The sequence below is a fragment of the Vanellus vanellus genome (genome assembly GCF_965231255.1).
Source record: "Vanellus vanellus genome assembly, chromosome: 1".
In the NCBI taxonomy this organism is placed as follows: Eukaryota; Metazoa; Chordata; class Aves; order Charadriiformes; family Charadriidae; genus Vanellus; species Vanellus vanellus.
This window is the reverse complement of record NC_138905.1, coordinates 858,883-878,906: the sequence shown is the minus strand read 5'-3', so window position 1 is coordinate 878,906 and position 20,024 is coordinate 858,883. Positions and strand designations below refer to the sequence as shown.

At 49.8% G+C, this 20,024-nt stretch overlaps 1 protein-coding gene across 2 annotated transcripts in view; it reads left to right on the top strand.

Moving 5' to 3' along the window:
- PPP6R2 (protein phosphatase 6 regulatory subunit 2) overlaps positions 1–20,024 on the top strand; it is a 107,212-nt gene that overhangs the window by 47,341 nt on the left and 39,847 nt on the right. The window contains exons 3-5 of one of the 2 annotated variants that reach the window (XM_082483176.1): positions 1,238–1,479; positions 9,755–9,941; positions 10,681–10,818. In XM_082483176.1, the coding sequence (XP_082339302.1) occupies positions 1,253–1,479; positions 9,755–9,941; positions 10,681–10,818 (552 nt within the window). In that variant the 5' untranslated portion in view covers positions 1,238–1,252. Of the gene's footprint in view, positions 1–1,233; positions 1,480–9,754; positions 9,942–10,680; positions 10,819–20,024 lie in introns of both variants that reach the window. The other variant, XM_082483175.1, reaches the window with a different exon arrangement.

Sequence of the window (20,024 nt, the reverse complement as noted above, 5' to 3'; positions counted from 1 at the left end):
GGAAGAAGTGTCGGGGGTGGGAGTGGGATGAAAAGGAGTGACACAAAGCGCAGCGCTCTAGAGTTAGCGAAAATTGTTTGAAGGGGAATACTCTTACTCATACACACGGTGGTCGTGGGACCTCGTCTGCAATCCAGCACAGGGGTCTGGGCTCTCTGGAGGCTCCCGCGAAGCGCAGCCGACGCAGAGAGGGGACGTCAGCGGGGCCGGGCTCGGGCAGGGCGTCCCCGCGCTCTGCTGGGAGACGCGGGGCAGGACTGGGTCACTGGTTGTGGGAGTACCTTACCGGGGTTTTGTGGGACTGGTCTCCAGCTCAAGTTGCTCTTTAATAGTTTGTCAGGTTTTGTTGCAGGCGGCATCTCCGTTTGCCACTTTTTCAAAAAGCTGCATCAAAATCCTTTGTATTTAGTTGGGAGGATGTAAAATGTCCGCGTGAAACTTGCTGTGAGGGGAGGAGGCGGTGAGGAGGGTTTGCTTTCAGCAAGTATTTACCGGGACTTGAGACCCAACGCGTAGGAAATGCAGAAATGGCTTCCATTTCTAGATTTGATTTATAGTACCCCTTTGTCCATTTGTTTCTGGTAAACAAAATATACTCTTCTGCCCCACAAAAGAGCGCTCACATTTTTGCACTTTTATGGTGTTTATGAAATTAATAGCATATTCTAGTATTCCACCAGCTTTATGTTTAATAGCAGTTCAGCTCTGTTTGCTGATGTCGTTATCGCTCGCAGCGTCCAGCAGGTTGGGGGTTTTTCCAACTTCCAGTTATGGTCCATCTCTTGCTGTCGTGGGTACACTGGAGGCCTTGCTTCCACTTCCGTAAATCACTGACAGTTGCAATTATGGCTGATGAGCATGACTCTGAAATAATTCAAAAACCCCAAACCCTTCGATGCGGACTGCGGGTGGTGCCGCGGTGTGGCTTCCCCGCTGTGGCCTCCGCTCGAACCCAGCCAGGCCTTTCGGTGTGGGAACGTGCTCCTTTGGTTTTAGTTAGCCAACTCGCAGTTACAGTTAGTTCATGCATCTGTTGTGTCCGTTGTTGATGTCATACCGCTATCATCTAAGTCGTGTTAGTTTTCTGATGCGAAAAGTTAATAATTTTGTTTATAGAATTGACCTGATTTTTCCAAGCCGGCTAGCAGCTGCGTTAAGCTGTTCTCCTCAGAATTACAAAGGAGGGAGAAATAGCGAAGACGGAAGATTAACTCGTATTCTTTTGCGTTACAGCTAGTTGTGTCCCATCAACATGTTCTGGAAGTTTGATTTGAACACAACATCACATGTGGACAAGCTGCTGGATAAAGAAGATGTGACGCTTCACGAGCTGATGGATGAAGATGACATCTTACAGGAGTGCAAGGCTCAGAACCGCAAGCTGCTGGACTTCCTCTGCCAGCAGCACTGCATGGAGGAGCTGGTCAACCTCATCACACATGAGCCCCCGGTGGATATGGAGGAGAAGGTCCGCTTCAAGTAGGTATTTGTGTTCTGTCCTACATGAAGAAAGCCAAATGAGAGATCTTGATGTTGGAAGTGCTCTGGTGGGAGATGGACGTCACCTTTTCAGTCTTGGGAAAAAGCCTTTTGAGTTCCGTGAAATATTTCCCAGCCTTGTGTTATTTGTGGTGAATTTTCAGAAGGTTGTTTCTTCGTTTTTAATGGTTTAACACTGAGTTTGTTGGAAAAAAACCTCCTCTTGCTCTTTGTTCAAAACTTTGCAAGCAAAACAATCACTGTGGCAAAAGTAGCTTGAGTATGTTTTTATGAAAACCACAAGCAAAGAGCATTCTGCTCCGAGTGGTACGTTTCTGAGCTTCATTGGTTTTCAGTAGTCAAGCCCACAAGAGAAAGGGAGCTGCACAGTGAATAAAAATGCGATATGTTTGTGTGCAAAACCGGCTGATTGCAGTGTCCGTGTAGTTACGGAGAGGGCCCAACTCCCTAAAGAGCCTCTGTCTTACCGGGGGGAACTCTGGATGTGTTGGGTTCTCATAGCAAGTTGCGTTTATACATTTTTAACTAGATGTATACTTGAAAATATTTACATTTTGGATTTGGGAAGTTTGTTTTTCTTTGCTAAGTTTATGTAAAAATAAAAGCTTGCTTTGTGTATAAATAAATACGTAAACCCGGGTAAGTTTGTCAGTGTGGGAATGGATCAGGGTCGGTTATTGCTGCTGTTGCTTGAAACCCACTGAAGAAATGGTGGTGGTGGTGAGGTTCGTTATCAGGTGAGGCAGTTGATCGGCTATGTTTAGGTGAGGTGCTGGAGCGTGTCCAGAGAAGGGCAACGGAGCTGTGAGGGGTCTGGAGCACACGTCTGATGAGGAGCGGCTGAGGGCCCCGGGGGAGTTGAGGCTGGAGAAGAGGAGGCTGAGGGGAGCCCTTCTCGCTGTCTGCAGCCCCCTGACAGGAGGGGGTAGCGAGGGGGGGGTGACCTCCTCTCCCTGGTGACAAGTGATAGGATGAGGGGAAATGGGTTCAGGTTATGCCAGGCGAGGTTTAGATTGGATATTAGGAAAAATGTTTTCACTGAAAGGGTTATCAAATGTTGGAAGGAGCTGCCCAGGGAGGGGTGGATTCGCCATCCCTGGAGGTGTTTCAAAAAGGGGAGAGGTGGTACTTGGGGACATGGTGTAGAAGTGGTTGTGTCAGGTTGGGGTAATGGTTGGACTTGATGATCCTAAGGGGCCCTTCCAACCCCAACAATTCTGTGATTCTATGACTATTTCCAGGAATGCCAAGAAAGACGTTATGTGGTAACTTTGAGTATTTTACGGCTGCTTTTGCAAGGCCTCTGCCATGAAAGGTGAATTACCGGAAGGAACCGGGAGCGTTTGTTTTACACTGTTATCCTACAAAAGCAGATTTTGCACAGGTGCTCTTGAACCAGGGACGTGGCGCAGGGCAGTCTTTGGGCTTTGTGCCTCTCCGGCACGCCGTGGGAGTACGCGGCGCTGCGCGGGGTGCAGCCCTTCGCCGGGCTCGTGGCACGGCTGCCCTGAGCCCCGCTCAGACGCAGACCGCTGGGGGAAGACGGCAGGCGATGCTTTCCTCAGTGCCGGGAGCTGACGGGCAGAGGGAGCGCTGGACGGTGGAAGGCTTGTGGTCCTTCGCTGGGGTCTGGGTGTATTTTGCTGGAGGAGAGGATGAGGGATTCCAGTACCACAGCAGCACTAATTCGTACGCTGTCCGTCTCACTGCAGAATGCTGCTTCGGTTAACCAGGCCGTGTGTTTAAGTCTTGTTCTCTCTGAGGTTTCTGTGGCTGCCGACAGAAGAGGGTTTGTGTCTCTGATCCAGTGTGCCGAAGGGTGGAAGTGGAGAACTTTACCTGTTTTAACCAAACACTAAGGAAAGGTGGGGACGAACAAAAATTTCTCAGGAAGCAAAATCCTTAACGCAAAGCGAAATGAAGAGGGAGGCTCAGCGGGAGAGTGTTTTCTGCCAGGCGGCCTTGAGTTTCGCGTGCAGGATCGTGTGCCTTCTCCTCAGCTGCTGAGGGCAGCGCGTGGTTCGGGCGGCTGCGGGCCAGCTCGGCTGCGAGGAGGCACCGACAGAGGTGGGTGCTGGTGGGAAGAGCTCAGCCTCCAGCGCCGCGCGCCCCTCGCCGGCAGGGTAGAGCAAGTCTTGTGTTGGCAAGGCCTTAAGGTAGCATCCTCATTCACCGATCTCTTCGTCAGATGATGGCATTGTATCTTCTTCCTCTTGTACGCGCGCTCCGTACGGTGCCCACTCGAGACAGCGGTGTCGTGGTGGGAGTGCGGTTATACGCCGCGGAGAGAGAAGCGAGTCTGCGCCGGCAATGAGAACTGCATGGTGACCTGCTTGCCAGGGCAAATAGAGCTGATCTTTACAAAGTAGTTTTTTGGAAATGCTTCCAGTACCATGGGCAGACGGGGCAGAGAAGCATTTTCAAAGCACGGTGAGGCTCCGGAGAGGGGAAAGAGGGATTCAGCTTGTTAGAAACTGGGAAAGCTTTTGGAATAAATAAAGGCTGATCAGGAAGAATGGACTCTGTCTAAATTGAAAGGGAATCCAATTTTTGGCTCTTAAGAAAAGGTTATGAAAGATTTTAAACTGGAACAAGGGAGAAACTTGATAGGTTTGGAAGGACGTGCAGCTCGGAGTGATGCATGCTGTGGAAATGGAATCATCAGAATGCTTTATTCTTGAAACATTGCTGGGATGGAAGTTCATAAAGGTCAGAAGGGAAACTGCAAAGAGGAAAACTCGACAGTGAATCCCCATCTAAGCACAGCACGCGAAACTCCACAACCAGATGGAGACCTGTAGCAATCAGAGAAGTGTATTAACTATTTGGGTTGTGGTGTCTGTTCATAATGAACCCGTTGACACACTGGGGTGTCTCCAACCTGTGGAGAGCGCAGCTCATGGGAAGGGCAGAGCAGACTCTGGTAGCGTCGGGGTGGGCTGCGGGGACAGCGTGCGGTGGCCGTGAGATCGGTTCGCAGCAGCGCAGAACCCGTCGGGGTGGGATGTCGTGCCCCCATAGAAGGGGTGAAGAATTGGATCCGACTGCGTGAGACCTGGAGGCTGTAAAGGCTGCAAGAGCAGAACGTGCTGTGCAGCGAGAGGTTTCATTATCCCCCTGTCGACAGCGTATATATCACAGGGAGGCACGGTGCATGAATTTTTAGGAATCGTGAATGCCTTTGGCATGGAGCAATGGGCCAGAAAAAGGAGAAATAACTCTTCATGTACCCTCGGGGGCTCTAAGAAATGTAACTGTTGTAAAACCACTTTGTAATAGTAACCATAACCTACTCGGATTTAACATCCTCGTAGGAGCAAGAAAGACATAAACAGCATTCTCGTGGGCCTGGGGTTTGTTTTTCTGACTTCTGGGAATGGAACTACATAAATACGAGGTGCCTAGTTAGGAGGTAAATGGGTCTGTGAAAGGGTAAAAAGCTCACGGCTGGCCTGGAAACGGTTTAGTGGCTCATGGTAGACACAGAGCTTGTATTACAAAGATTTAAAAAAAAAAAAATCCTAATGTAGAAACCTGGCTTGGTTAAAAACAAATAACCCATTGCAGGTGAAAGTGCATCCTCACGAAAGGGAAGTTGTGTCCAGATATGGAAAAAGTATATTGTGGCTAGTTAATCTGTGAGGCTGGATGAAGGGATTTGGAGAAGCAGTTTGCTAAAGGCGAACCCACTAATACTCTAAAGCCCTCAAAATAAGGAAGCCCCTCCAAGAATGTGCCGGACGGGTGGGCGACCCAAGTGTAAAAAGGAAGATGGGACCACAGCAGAAAATCTAATTGAACTGTCTGTGTCGGTGCTCACTTCAGAGACTTCTCAGGAGATTCCCAAGCGGTGTCTGTCTTTACAGGGGAATAGTCTGAGAACTGTCTCAAATTGGAGCATCTGCAGAACCAAATCAGTAGGATAAGTGTTCGGAGTGGCTGGTGTTCACCCCGGTGATTTAAAGGAACTCAAATATGAAATTGCTCACCTGGTCAACCTTAAAACCAGTGGAATGGAAGTGGCAAAAAGGACACCAGTTCTTAATAAGGGTCCGTGAGCCAGTAAATCTGGCCTCTGCGTTGTGCACGTTGACAACCCGTGGTGTAGCAGTGTGATTCGTAGACAGCTCTCTAACCGCGGGCTCTCGGCCATCCACCGTCCTGCTTTGGTAGAGGGACCTCAGGCTTCAGGTCAGGACCTGAGTTGTTTGGAGTCAGTGAGACACGTGGATAACGGTGATCTGCCGAATGTGGCGTAAGTACAGCCCTGACAAGATAAGGTCCTGTGTCAGAGAGCGTTGAAAACGAGCTGTCACGGGATAACGGAGAAGGGTTCTGTCATCAGTCAGTAACTGTTTAAAGAAAAGAAACACAGATGAGGGAAGAATGGCCAGTTCCGGCTCTGGTTTTGCACTACTGAATCCTGTGCGGTTTGATATATTCACACATGAAATAAGCGGGGGAGATAAGTTATAAATGCAGAAAGTTGATAATGCCAAATTACTCAGTTTCGTTAAAAGGTAGAAAGATGCTGTGATGGTACATGGCCAGGCAGCGTTCCAGCAAACACAGCCAGTACTGATGGTGCAGAGACTGACGGCCTGAGTTCCACGCGCACATTGACGGGCTTCAGATCAGCTTTTACGTCCTGATGAAGGCGCAGGAGTCCTCGTGGGCCGTATGCTGGAAACACTCAGTGGATGGGGAAAGTGTGCGCTGGTGATGGAAAGCGCAGGGCTCTACACGCAGCAGTTCGGTGTGCGTACTGGAGAAGTTATTGCTGTCCTTTAACTCTTCTCTCCGCCCGTTACATACTACCAGGGCAAGGAGTATTTTCCTTGTTAAGAACCAAATGGAACTGTAAAGTAAGGCATAAATTCTCACGGTTGAGGTGTGGAATTTCTTCCAAAATAAAAATTCTATTCAATGAATATAACAAAACCAAACCAGGAGCAGTGATGAGGGTAAAGGTGGGCATAGTGTGATGCCCCTGAAAGCATTATGACTGGAAGGAAGCTCCAGCTCGAGTTGTGAATGGGGAAGAGCCACGGGCCAGCAGAGCATCTTGCCAGTCAAGCCACAGCACTGGGCTGGAAGCCACACGCCCGTGACTCCCAGGTCCGGCTCAGGCAAACCCACGGGAGGAACGGGCAGTGGGCGGTTGGCAGAAGAGAGCGCTACGGGTCCCACAGACGAGCACACGCCAGCAACAGCCACCTGGGATCAATCAAAAGATGGTCCTTTCCTGGTGTCTCATCCCAGCGATGGTCCTAGCGGTTTCTTTTCAGGCTGGCGTGCTCAGACGTGCTGACTTGAGATGTGAGTGTACTGTGAAGTCACACAACACAATAGTTTTCCTGTCTGTTCCTTTTGTATGATTCCCAGCAATCCGTGTGTCTGCCTCATCACTCCAAGAACTGAGCTGGAATTTCCAAAGACCTACAGTAATTCCCAGTTCCTCCTGATAGGTGCTCGTTAGCTCACAGAGCACTGCCGGCCCCTTCAACGCCCTGGGTGGGAAGCGGGGATCAAAGTAGGTCGAAGGAGGTCATTCTCCACCTCTACTCTGCACTGGTGAGGCCACAACTGGAATACTGTGTCCAGTTTGGGGCTCCCCAGTTCAAGAGGGACAGGGAACCGCTGGAGCGAGTCCAGCGAAGGGCAACTAAGATGATGAAGGGATTGGAGCATCTCCATTATGAGGAAAGGCTGAGAGAGCTGGGACTCTTTAGCCTGGAGAAGAGAAGGCTGAGGGGAGACCTTATTATGGCATACAAGTATCTAAAGGGTGGGTTGAAGGAGGATGGAGCCAGGCTCTTTTCAATGGTTCCCAGTGACAGGACGAGGGGCAATGGGCACAAGTTGGAACACAGGAAGTTCCGTTCAAATACACGGAAACACTTCTTTCCGGTGAGGGTGACAGAGCACTGGCACAGGCTGCCCAGGGAGGGGGGGAGTCCCCTTCTCTGGAGATGTTCAAGACCCGCCTGGATGCAGTCCTGAGGGATGTGCTCTGGGCAGTCCTGCTTTGGCAGGGGAGTGGGGCTGGATGATCTCTGGAGGTCCCTTCCAACTCTGAAAACTCTGTGATTCCATGAAAGCACAGAGCAAATTCGGGAGGTGCTGTTAAGATTTCTTATTGATTTTCTGTTAATGAGGTTCAGAGCAGGAATCTAATTTTGGCTAAGAAAGATAGATAAAAACTCAGACCAGGTGAGTGCTGGAACCCAGATCCTGTTACGGGCTGACCGCTCTGCTGCAAAGGTGGCAGAGGCGCGAGAGGCACCCAGGCGGCTCCCCGCTGTCAGAGTAAGGCTGGAAAAAATTCCTGCTGCCGATTGAAATACTGCTTCAGCTTCACTGTTGTCCAGAACTGAAGGTACCCCCTTTGTGATGTAGGAACAGTCGTATTGCTGCAGGAGTGGTTTGTATCGATCTCGGAGTTGACTTGTGTCTAAAGTTACAAAAAGCAGTAGAGCTTCATAATTACTGAAAGTGGGAAATCTGTTGGGTTTGTGTTTTACGGAATGGCACAATTTTTATTTGGGAGGTGAATGCACTACTGACAGAATGAACGTGTGTTTGCAGCCAGGCTGTGCTGTAGGGGTTTTGTTGTTAATTGCATTAGCTAATTGCATTAGCTGATTTTTAAGTACAAAGCATATTTTTTTTTTGCTTTTGGGGAAAAAAAAAAAAGGTAACTAGCACTGCTTACAGACATAAGATGCTCTAGCTGTAAAGGGTGGCTTTTATTTTTAATCTGTATCACTTGATAACAAATGGAAAGTACGTTAGGAGGCACGGGGAGGAACTGGCACTCGGCGGGAAGTTTGGTGTTCGGAATCGCCGCTTTGTGCTCAGAACTGCTGCAGCAGCCGAGCGCGCCCTGGCAGGGTCTTTAAACAATTAGCGGGGTAAGAGTAAATCATGGTTTAAAAATATAGTCCAGCTGCCTTTTGACTCTAGGATCATATGTATCATTGAAACTGTGAAAACAGCGCTGAAGTTCAGCGCTCGGTTGAATTTCACAGCAGTGACGGACTGCAGTCTGTGATTACAGTACCCTCTGTTGATGGTGAGAGGTCCTTTTCGAAGGAGTTCCCTTAAGCCCTTTTCATCGATGGACAGTAGCTAGAACGTGGAATTAAGACACTGGTCTGACAATGGAACACTGACAAGAGGTTTTAAAAAAATTAAAATATAGCGAGATGAGTCTCAGGGCTGTAGCGCACGGAAGAGAGCCGGCCGTGCCGGCAGCGACGCAGAGCGACTCGGTGCGGTGCAGAGCAGTGCCCTGAGTTCCACGTTACGGCTGGCTCTCATGCGCAGCCTCAACCCGAAGGAATTCAGCCTTTTAGCAGAGCTGACGGTCCCCAGAGAGCATGGGGGGGTTTGTGTTGACTTTAGCTTATTGCTTTGTATGTATGCACTTTGGTATTTGAGACTTTGTCTAATTATAAATGTAATATTAATTATAAACACACTATTACCTTTTCTGTTCATAAATGTGACGTATTTTGAAAAGCACAACCTCGAAGAGGAAGAAACAAGGTCAGGCAAAAAAGGACTCCGTTAGCTGTCAAATACGATTTCATATTCTGATTTCAGTGAGCAAAATCGTCTAAACCAGGGACAGTAATATTTCCTGAAAAACGAGTTAGTTTTACAAGAGACTGTAGACATTACTGAAAAATTGAAACTCAGAAGGTGGGCTATGAGTTGCTTGCTCTTGTACGCAGCGTCTGCTCATTTGTTAGGAGTTTTGTGTTGGATCTAATGTTCTGTCTCTAAATTCTAGTCCTCTTCATTTAAAAAAGCGGTGCTCGTTTTTAATTCAGCTGCAGTAGTGGAACGAATAATTTCTCAGAAACATAACAGAAACCTGCTAAAATATGCCTTCTTCAAATCAACCTTCAATTGTGGGGTTAATTTTAGTTGTGCAAATAGATTAATGTTAAAAGATTTTAAGAGATTATAAGAGCATTGAAACTGATTAAGCATCACTTTTAGAAATCAGAACTAACTGCACTTTGAAGGCAGTGGAGATGCATAATTCCGTGGTTAAAAAAAAACACATGGAAATAGTGATTCCTTCAAATGTGCCATTAATGGAGATGACCCTTGTTTCTCATGTGGTTTGGTTGTTCCCCGTCTCCAGGAAGGGACATCCTCCTCCTCTTTGTAACTTTAATGAGGGAAGATTTTCCTGAGAGTTTTCATTTCACCCTTAGTTGCTCTGGTTCTGTCCTTCCAGGTATCCAAACACAGCCTGTGAGCTGCTCACCTCGGACGTGCCGCAGATCAACGACAAGCTCGGAGGGGATGAAACTCTGCTGAACATCCTCTACGACTTCTTGGATCACGAGCCTCCTTTGAACCCTTTGCTTGCCAGTTTCTTCAGTAAGACTATTGGGAATCTCATTGCAAGAAAAACAGAACAGGTAGTGATGAGATTTGTCCTGACGCGTAAGCACAAGTTAATTCGCTAACGTTGCGTTGTGTGGCCGTAGCATCGCTGTCCTCGTGATCTCATTGTATTTGTAGAGTTGAAAAACAGCTCGCTGTGCTCTTTAAGGGTGGAGGTGAAATGTGGGCTCTGAAACGCTCTTTGGACTTCCTCGGTCAAGGGAGATGCCAGCTCATCTTTGCATAGTTCTGCTCTCAGATCTGCAGTAGCTGGGATATTCCTGTGCCACAGCGAAAGCTTTGTTTTTCGTACTACGGCGTATTGATGCATCCTTTGATCCTGGCCCAGAACCGTCTCGTTACACGAACAAGGCCTCAGTGGCATGCCTCTAAAAGGGGTGCTGGAAACAAGAGCTGAACAGTGTTTTAGGAATACGTGTGTCCCAATTCAAAATTGTTTTTTCAAATGCAGGCTGTTAGAGAGCCTCAGTGGAATGAAAAACTCTCCGGCTTCAGCAGCTTCTTGATGCTCGTATTTCTGTGGGCTTGGCTTTCTTTGTGGCATAGAGAAAAGAAACGATAGCTAAAAAGATTTGACTGAATACTGCCTTGAAATGAGAATGTTACTCTCTCCTCGTGTTCTCCGGAGGATTTCTCCGCCTGGTAGCCTAATTGCACCAAGAGTGGTTGGCGGAGACAGGAGGGTGAAGCACGGGGAGCTCTGTGTGCCGTGTCTGTTGTACTTGCAACTGATGATGACTCTTTTGTTTTTAGGTGATTGCATTTTTAAGGAAAAAAGACAAATTTATTAGCCTGGTGCTAAAGCATATAGATACGTCGGCAATGATGGACCTCCTGCTTCGTCTGATCAGCTGTGTGGAGCCCGCCACGCTACGGCAGGAAGTGCTGAATGTGAGAACCTACTGCTTCTTTTCTTTGCGAGATTGGGAACAAGGGGGTTTGTTTCTTTGGGTCTTAAAGAAATAGCATTCTTTTTGTCGTTTATTGTGAGAGTGGATCCACTCTTCTGAAAACTGTTTACCTTAGTGAGTCTGCAGGTCGGGTACTTGGGGTACTTCAGCCTGTTTGTGGCTCGCGCGGCAGAGCAAGCCTGGTTCGGTCACTGGCAGCGAAGGATTTTCAACTCATTTTTCCATATAGCAGCCACTGTTTACTCTAGCTGGTTTTGCTGTAGAGCTCTGACAAAGGAAATTTGTAATCTTCCCCAGTGCTCAGAATTTCAGAGTGATCATTTGGGACAGTAATTTTAGTTCCTCGCAGTGTGTGTGATTTTTGGAGACAATATCTCGTGCCTCCTCCTTCCCTTTCCTCTGTAATAGGCAGCCTGAGAAAATACCCCATTGAGACGCTTAGTTTGCTTTACAGGTAGGACGGGTTTTTCTCCCTTCGGAGCCCAGTCTGGGTGAGGCTGCCTCAGCCCCCCTTTAGTGGGCAGATGTGCAGGAGTGGAGGAGAAAAGCCTACCATAGCTCCCTCTCGGTAACGCAGGAGAGCCGTGTGCGGGCTGGAAAACTGCGCTGGAGTCACGGAAGCCCACGGCAGGGTGGATGTGTTTGGCAAGAACTGCTGCCTGAGTCTTCCTCGTCCGGAGCGTTGGCCACCCCGTAGCTGAGCAGGGAAATGTTCTTTGCAGAGACTCAGGATAGATGGGTCCCATTGCTCCCTTCCTCCTCTCAGCCCTGCGGTACATCACGCCGGACACGCGCTGTTACAGGGAGGGAAAAACCACAGGCACAAATCGATCCTTACAGACCTGTATGGGTGTTCCCCTGTGAAGGGAGGGCGTTGTTTTTTGCCGGGAAAGTGAGCAGTTCAGTTGGTGTGACATCAAAGAGTCATACCAAGAGAGGAGCTGGGAGGAAGAAGCCTTCAAGAGGTGGACTGATGGTGGAGGATTCACTGGAAGAGAAAGCAGCTTTGCAGCAAAGGCCCTACTGCATCCGGGGCGGTGATGGCCGGAGGGCAGCGATTGCTCCCTCTGCTCCCTCGCGGTGTGTCTTTAAATGCCGTATTCAGGGGTTTCCCTGTCTACACACCTTCCTCCACCCAGTAGCTGCTGTTTTGGATAGACGTTCTGTGCCGTAGACTTTTGGCTAGCTGTTTATCAATTACTTTTGTAGTACAGTGACAGCAATTAAACTTCGTGTTTTAAGGTTTCCCCAGTACTGGTGTACTCGGCTGCTGGACGGTGTCTGAGGAGGTCTAACATCGCGTCAGGGTCTCCAGGCTACGCTCCAGCTATTTCCCAAGCAAAACATGAATGCCAACTGAACAACAAAAGGCCTTCTGCTTTGTGTTTGTGTGACTTAGCAAAAGCTAAAAGTGTTGCTGTCCAAATAAAGTTTGAGGAGCAGCGTTTTCGCTAGAAGGCGCTGCCATCGAGGGTATATCACTTCGGGGTGGGCAGAGACCACTCTTCCGCTTGACATTGCTATGCTGGCAAAGTCCGTCTGTGAACTTCAGTTGGTTCGTTACATGTTTCTTGCTGTCTGGAAAGGTAGTGTCTTACAGGGTCAGATTTATGAAGATGATATCTTAAGCTTTAAGTTAAACAAAATCATATTCTGCATAACAAGTCCCACAGCACCTCTCCGTAGGGATTTGATGTCCACATTGGCACTTTGACCCGGTAAGTCGGAGGCTCCCTGATAATTCCACAAGAGTCTAATTCTCTGGCCTTCCGTTTTAGAGATCCTTAGGCTGAGATAGCTGGACAGTGCCAGTGGCTCCGTCCTCTGCTCTGCTTTCTACTGAATGGACCTTCTAAAGGGTGTGCTTGGCGTTGCCTTCCCTACGCCTTGCTCAGGTGATGTTAGCCAGGGTGGAGGTTCTCACTGTCTTGGCGCAAGCATTTGCCTCCCGGTGCCGAGTGATGCAGGGCCAGCAATTCCACGAGCGCTGGAAGTTGGCGTTGCCACAGAAAGAGGCAGTGCTGTTTCCACCCTCTTACCGCTTGTTCTGCCCGTCCAGCTCCTCTTGGACCTTCGCCAGCTGCAGTGTTCATGTGGTTGTAAGGTGACATGGACTAGGGAATTCATCCAACTCAAACCACCTCTCTTTTAGTTGTGTTTTTTGCCAGGATTGTTTTCAGCCAGCTCAACTCCTTGATTTGCCTTTTTTTTTTTTTTTTTTCTCTTTTGCGTGGACTGGTGCAATAAGGGAGGAGAAAGGAGCAGCAGATAAGTGGATAAGTATAAGCAGAAAGAAGGTGGCAGTTCCATTTTATACATTCTTAAACCGTAGAACTACAGCTTGTGGTACTTTTCTCCCTTCTCTTCCTTGATCTGTAATTGAGGGCATAGAGTTAACATATGAAAATACGATAATTCTTTATCCATTTCTTTCTATTCGTGCATGGCAGAGGAATGCTTTCTTTGTGTAGCTCCAATTTTGTTGTTTTGGAGAGCTGTGCGATCAGGAAGGAACCTTGGTAGCACATGCTGTCCCTCGATACTTCTGTCCTGAGTTGGACGGAAGCCCCACTGTACGAGGAATTGCCTGCAGATCCAGCAGCCCATGGGGAGGTGTGATGTAAGTGAAATAGTCTGTTGCCTACGTTGCATCTTTACAGCCGTCTCCTCCCTGTTTCTGGACTCTCACAATTGAAAATACCGGAAGACTCTTCATCAGAAACCTCTAAGGAGGTCCTTCCAGCAGGCTTGTCTTTCAGGCACCTACGTTTTGGTATCCTTGGGCAAACCTGACGTCGTGCAGGTGGATGACAGCATATTCTCTTTGATCGGTGTCATTTGATCCTGAAATGTCTCTATGGATTTTTGAAAGGAATAGTATTGGCTTTAAATAATTTAATTCTAGGGCAGCAAGAAAGCTCAAATATGGGTTGCATCTTGAAGCATTTTTAATGTCAGGACAAATAAGTGGCATCAAAGAAGTCTGTCCTCTGTCTGTGTGTTACTGGTATAAAATCTTACCTAGAAAAATAGGAAGAGACACGACCACTGTGAGAAGACTCCACGTCTGATTTTGCTGACATGTATTGGGAATTTATGTGGAGCAGATGCAGTTATTCTGGATCTCTCTTTGGCACTTCATCTTCTCGTGCTTGCCGTAGTGACAAAATACAGCTTGTGTTGTGTGACCTTCACTGAGGAGGATTAGTCCGTCTTCCCAGTTCAGGTCCGGAGGAGAATCCCACTATGGCTCAGCCGGAGCACAGAGAGTCACTGGGAGCTCCCCACAAACCCCACCTTTGGGCTGCAGAGCGGATTACGCCATTTGCCATACCTGACACGGTTTCCCTGGAAATCGGGAGAACGCGATTCCTGTTATTCTGAAGAGAAATCTGCTTCTCCTGGCTGGATCCATCCCTTCTCCCTGGGTGCTGGCGAGGAGCGCCCAGGCGTGCACCGTGGCTTCTGCAGCAACCCCTCGCAGGCTCAGTGCCACTGTGGTTGAACTGAGCTTTGGTTTTCACCGCTTGTAGCCATGTACCCTTTTGTCCGTCTAGCATGGGGAGTGATCAGAGCACAGCGAAAAAACCCTACTGCATGTTGTCCCACTTTTTTCTGTTGCTTTCACAGCTAACAAACTACGAGAATAAAGGGGGCGTATTCTTCGTGCTGTCTTTACCCTAAAGAAATGGTAGCTCGAGGGCTGGATTAGACTAACGCAGATATCTTTCTCTTGTACAAAAATTGTCCTAACGCAGGATCACTCCTCAGCTGAGGAAAGGTTAATGTCAGTACTTCAGTGAAGTGACCGTTGATGTTGTGATCCTTGAAAGATCAGATGACTTGGTCTGTTGATTGCTGCAGGGTGCCTCCTTGATTACCATCTTAAAGAAGAAAGCACAAACTTTCTTTTACTGTGGCTGATCAGGAATATGCAAGCCAGTCACACTGTTAGTAGGTGTATTTTCAGCAGGTTTTAGAAAACTTAAGTTTTGTTGAAGTCCTAATATAACAGACTTTCTTAAGCATTGAGTCTGCAAGACTTCAAAGATTCATTCATGGCATAATGCAGGTTGGAAGGTCCCCGAGGAGGTCCAATTGCATCTTCGAGCGGGTCCCATTAAGGAAATTGCTCAAGGCCTTATCCAAAGTTTTCAGTATCTCCAGAACTGGAGACCTGTCTGGGCCCTATTCCAGTGTTTGATCACCCCCAAGTGGAAATTATTTTACCTGATACCCAGTTGGAATTTCTCGTATTGCATCTTGTCCCTCTCATCCCATCACAGCACCTCTGAGAGCAGCCTGGCTCCATCATCTCTCCCCACCCCACTAAGCAGTTGCGGACCACAATGGGGTCTCCTTCACCTTCTCCTCTCCAGGTTGAGCAAACCCTCTGCTTAGCTTCTTGTCCGACCTCATGTCCGACCTCCAGCCCTGACCATCTGCGGAGCCTCCATGGGACCTGCTGCACTATTGCAATGTCCATCCTATGCTGGTGAGCCCCAGCCTGACCCAGTGTCCTGATGGGTCTCGCTGGTGCTGAGTGGAGGGGAGCAATCCCTGCTCTGGGCTGGCTGCCCTCAGGGGTACAACGCTGACTCCTGGTGTAGCAGGTCCACTCCAGGCCTTTTCTGCGAGGTGGTCCTGCCTAGCTGACCCCCACCCTCTTATTCCATCCCCCGTGCAGGACTTTGCATTTTGGCTTTCTTGAACTTCTGAGGTTCCTCCTGGGCTGTTTCTCCAGCTTGTCTAGGTTCCTCCCCTCCTGCATACCACCTGCTGCCCCCCAATGTGGTATTGTTCACAAACTTACTAAGGGTGTGTTTTTCCCCATTTTCCAGGTTTTTAATGAAGACACTTAGAAGTGTACTGGTTGCCAGTATTGACTCTCTTTTTTTTTTTTACTGGTAAGCTCTGTTGTTAGGCCTACCTAGAGTCCTTGAGCCTAGTAGCAGGTTATGTAGGAGGGAAGTCGTCGCACAGAAAGGTAAGAATTAGTACTTAGAACAGTCCATCCTGATGTGCAGAAAGTCAAGCAGGCGTGGGAGAAGGTCCGCATGGGTGTGCAGGGCTCAGGCTCTCCTGCCTGAGCTCACACACGCACAGGCAGCGCTGAGATGGTGGAGCAGGGATGGAGCACCCGGGAGCGGCAGTGAATCATGGAATCATAGGATGGCCTAGGTTGGAAGGGGCCGTGAAGATCATCGAGTTCCAACCCCCTGCTGTAGGCAGGGACATCTTCCACCAGCCCAGGTTGCTCCCAGCCCCATCCCTTCTGGCCTTGAACACCTCCAGGGATGGGGCAGCCACAGTTTCTCAGGACAACCTGCGCCAGTGGCTCACCACCCGCACAGGAGAGAATTTCTTCCTACTATGTAATCTAAATCTGCCCTCTTCCAGTTTGAAGCCATTCCTCCTCGTCCTGTCACTACATGCCCTTGTAAAAAGTCCTTCCCCAGCTCTCCTGGAGCCCCTTTAGGCACTGGAAGGCTGCTATAAGGTCTTCCCAGAGCCTTCTCCAGCCTGAACCAACCCCAACTCTCGCAGCCTGTACTCATAGCAGAGGTGCTCCAGCCCTCGGAGCATCTTTGTGGCTCTCCTCTGGACCTGCTCCAGCAGGTCCAGGTCTTTCCTGTGTTGGGGGCTCCAGAGCTGGATGCAGTACTCCAGGTGGGGTCTCACCGGGGCGGAGTAGAGGGGAAGAATCCTCTCCCTTGACCTGCTGGCCACACTTCTGCTGATACAGCCCAGGATACGGTTGGCTTTCTGGGCTGGGATTGTACATTGCTGGCTCATGTTGAGCTTCTCAGCAAGAGAGAGGCTGACCGAGCAGGCAGGGATGTTGTTAGCAAAGCCAAAGCTCAGCCAGAGTTGAACCTGGCAAAAGATGTGCCGGGCAGCACAGGGACTGATCCAGGGCTTCACCCTAGCGGGGTCCGTGGTACACCTGAGGTGTCCCTTGGCAGCGGGATCGATGCAGCCATGGCGTCAGGAGGAAGGAGCGGTTGTCCGAGGGCTGGATGAGCCTTGGCAGTCTCCCCACATACTGGGCAGTCTGAGCTGCTGGCGAGCAGCCTGTGCGTCGAAACAGCCAGTCTGGCCGGTGAGTGGGTTCCTGGTTCCCTGCAGAAGGGAGTCTCCAGCCACGGTCATCTGCCACTTCCTCTTCTGTTGGTGACTTTTGGGCTCGGGTGGCTCTGATGACTCCCTCGAGGAAACCTGTTCCTCCTCGGCTGTTACCGCCAGGCCATTGTGCCAGTTCTGTAAGGGCACATCTCCTGGTGGTGAAAGAGCATTTCTTGTGTTGCCAGCTTCCAGCCACTCCTGATTTGGGAGTCTCCATCCTCTAATTCCTGTGTAGTCTCTGCCTATTCCTTCTTCTGTGCAAAATTAGGGTCCAGGAAACCCCGACCGTTTTCACGGTCTCTGCAGAAAAACCCTGTTGAAATTCTGTTCATCCAGAATATAATATTACATCTTCTTTTCCTCTCCACCCGTAACTCCCATCTCCTGGCAGCACAGTGCCTTGATGAGAGGGCATCTGCGGTGGGTGAGGGCCATCATCTCCACCAGGGCAGTCCCTGCAGCCTGGGACCTGGTTGACTGTGCCCTCTCTCAGGAGCTCCACGTGGGTTGAAGCCTCCTGCATGCCTTGCCCCAGCTGGTGGTGGGGACCATGCCCCCTTGCACCTCACCACTGAGGTTGCGCTGTCCTTGCAGTCACGTGCAGCCTGGAGCAGTGCCTCCACACCCTCGTCCATGCCCACTGCCTCATTAACTGACGAGTCCCAGTTTGCCTGGACCAGTTTGCCATGTCCCACTTGTTCTGTGGTGCCTGAGCGTACGTGATGCAGGTGCTCCCCAGCAGCAGTTGGGCAGAAGCCCAACACTCCCTAATCAGGAGGCGGCGAACAGGAGCCGGGTTGTTGGCAGACAACACACAGCTGCTACATCAACCGCCTCTCGCTCGCTGGTCCCGTGTCTTTGCAGAATTCCAGACTGGTCAGGGTTGGAAGGGCCCTCTGGAGCTCCCCCAGTCCCACCCCCGCCAGAGCAGGGGCACCTCCAGCAGTGGCACAGGACACGTCCAGGCGGGTTTGGAGTCGCTCCAGAGGGGGAGACTCCCCCCCTCTCTGGGCAGCTGTGCCAGTGCTCTGCCGCCCCCACAGGAGAGAAGTCCCTCCTCAGGCTGAGATGGAACTGCCCATGGTCACCTTTGTGCCCGTTCCCTCCTGTCCTGTCACTGGGCACCGCTGAACAAAGACCGTTCCCACCCCCGGCACCCGCCCTTTGGGGACTGATAAGCATTGATAAGATCCCCCCTCAGTCTTCTCTTCTCCAGACTGAACAGCCCCACGTCCCTCAGCCCTTCCTCATCAGAGAGATGCTCCAGTCCCCTCAGCATCTCCGTAGCCCTTTGCTGGACCCTCTCCAGCAGTTCCCTGTCCTTCTTGACCCGGGGAGCCCCAAACTGGACACAGTACTTGCTGTCTTCCTTTTCATAGAATCACAGAGTGGTTTGGGTTGGGAGGGACCTCAAAGATCATCCAGTTCCAACCCCCCACCATGGGCAGGGATACCTCCCAGTAGACGTGGTTGCTCAAAGCCCCATCCACGGGGAAGTTTTCTGTCCATGAGTTCTTACAAGTGTGTTATTGGTCAGTGCACGTGAACACGCTGCTGAGCTGCACATGGTCAGAAGGGTTTGTGTTTCGGGCGCCATGCTCAGGACGGAGGTGCTGAGGTAACGCTGTTGGGCCTCAGTCCGGGTGGGTGAGTCCCGCGAGCACCGCAGGTTGCGTTGGAGGGGTCAGTTGCAGAGTGTCCCTTTTCTTGTGAACGTCAAAGTCCATCTCTTCAACAGCGGCCTCAAGACAGAGGAATTCATCTCTTCCAGGTCTACGAGGTGCTTCTTCATTCACCACATTCTGGTATTGCTCTTCTGATCTTAATGGATTATTTCAGTTGTTTGTTTTTTTTCTTTTGAAGCTCATTTTCTGTGTCCCTCAGTTCCCAGGAACAGCAATTCCTTTGTTCTCTCCCTTCAGCACTTCTCTCTGTGGCCGTCCAACTCCCCCCAGAGCCCATTTTTATGGCAGTCCGGGCAAAAGGAGCAAACCTCCTTATCCCTGCGTGCTGCGCAGCTCCCAGTTTTCATGAGTCGGGGGGGATGTTTGGGACAGAATAAAGTTGAAACTGCAGTGGGGCACTGGGATTTAACTTGCTGTGCTCTGCAAGGGAGAGAAAATACATTTAATACAGGAGTCTAAAGTCGTTTTCTTCTGGGCTGCGGGGGCCGTTAGGGTAGGTGGAACTTCCATAGGTAAAAGTTCCTCTGCTGATGTGAACGGGCAGGTACGTTCTGCACGAAGCCACAAACAGGCTGAAATACCCACTGTACCGTCTCTGTGCAGCTTAGTATTTGCAGAAAGGAAACTTGCAGGTAGAAATGATAAAAATTTTATTTATTGAAGTTGTGCAATGTGTTAACGCTGCGGGAACACCCGGAGGTGGCAGCAAAAGGTGGGCTGGGGATCACGGCGCAGTGCGGACGTGGGGCTGTCACTGGTGACGCAAAATGAAACACAGATACGGAACAGAGAAGGGGAGAGATGGGTCATTCCACTGCTGCAGAGGCTGCCGGGAGCCATAACGGATGGATTGGAGCAGCTGGTTTTTAGAAAATAGAAATGAGGAGAATTTAATTAATCTTGGTAAAGCTGTTTTGGTAAATTGCCAGTTGACGGCTACCTGAGCTGGCATCAGAAGACTGAGACTTGGGATTTGAAAGAAGGATCTCAGTCGTTGTATCCAGGCACAGGGAGATGAGAAAAGATGCTCGTAGACTGAACGATCAAAGAGGGAGCGGCCGCTGGCTTTGCTAATGGGGTGAAGATGGCAAGGCTGATGTACCAGGACAGAGCAGGGATCAACTCTACAGCGATGGTCTGGAGAAAAAGGGTCAGGAGTTTAATTTTCATGCTGGGAAACTAGAAACCAGTAGAAGAATCTGAAGAGGTGGGTTGGTAGAGAGACTGGTGGGGAAAAATGTCCTGGGAGCCCAGTTGGGTTGAACTTTTGGGTGAACTGGATGTCGGGAAGAAGGAATTGCAGAAACGAGATCTGAAAACATGGTCTTGAATGAAATACTTGGTTTCCCAGCTGTATGCTGGGGAGATTTTTGGT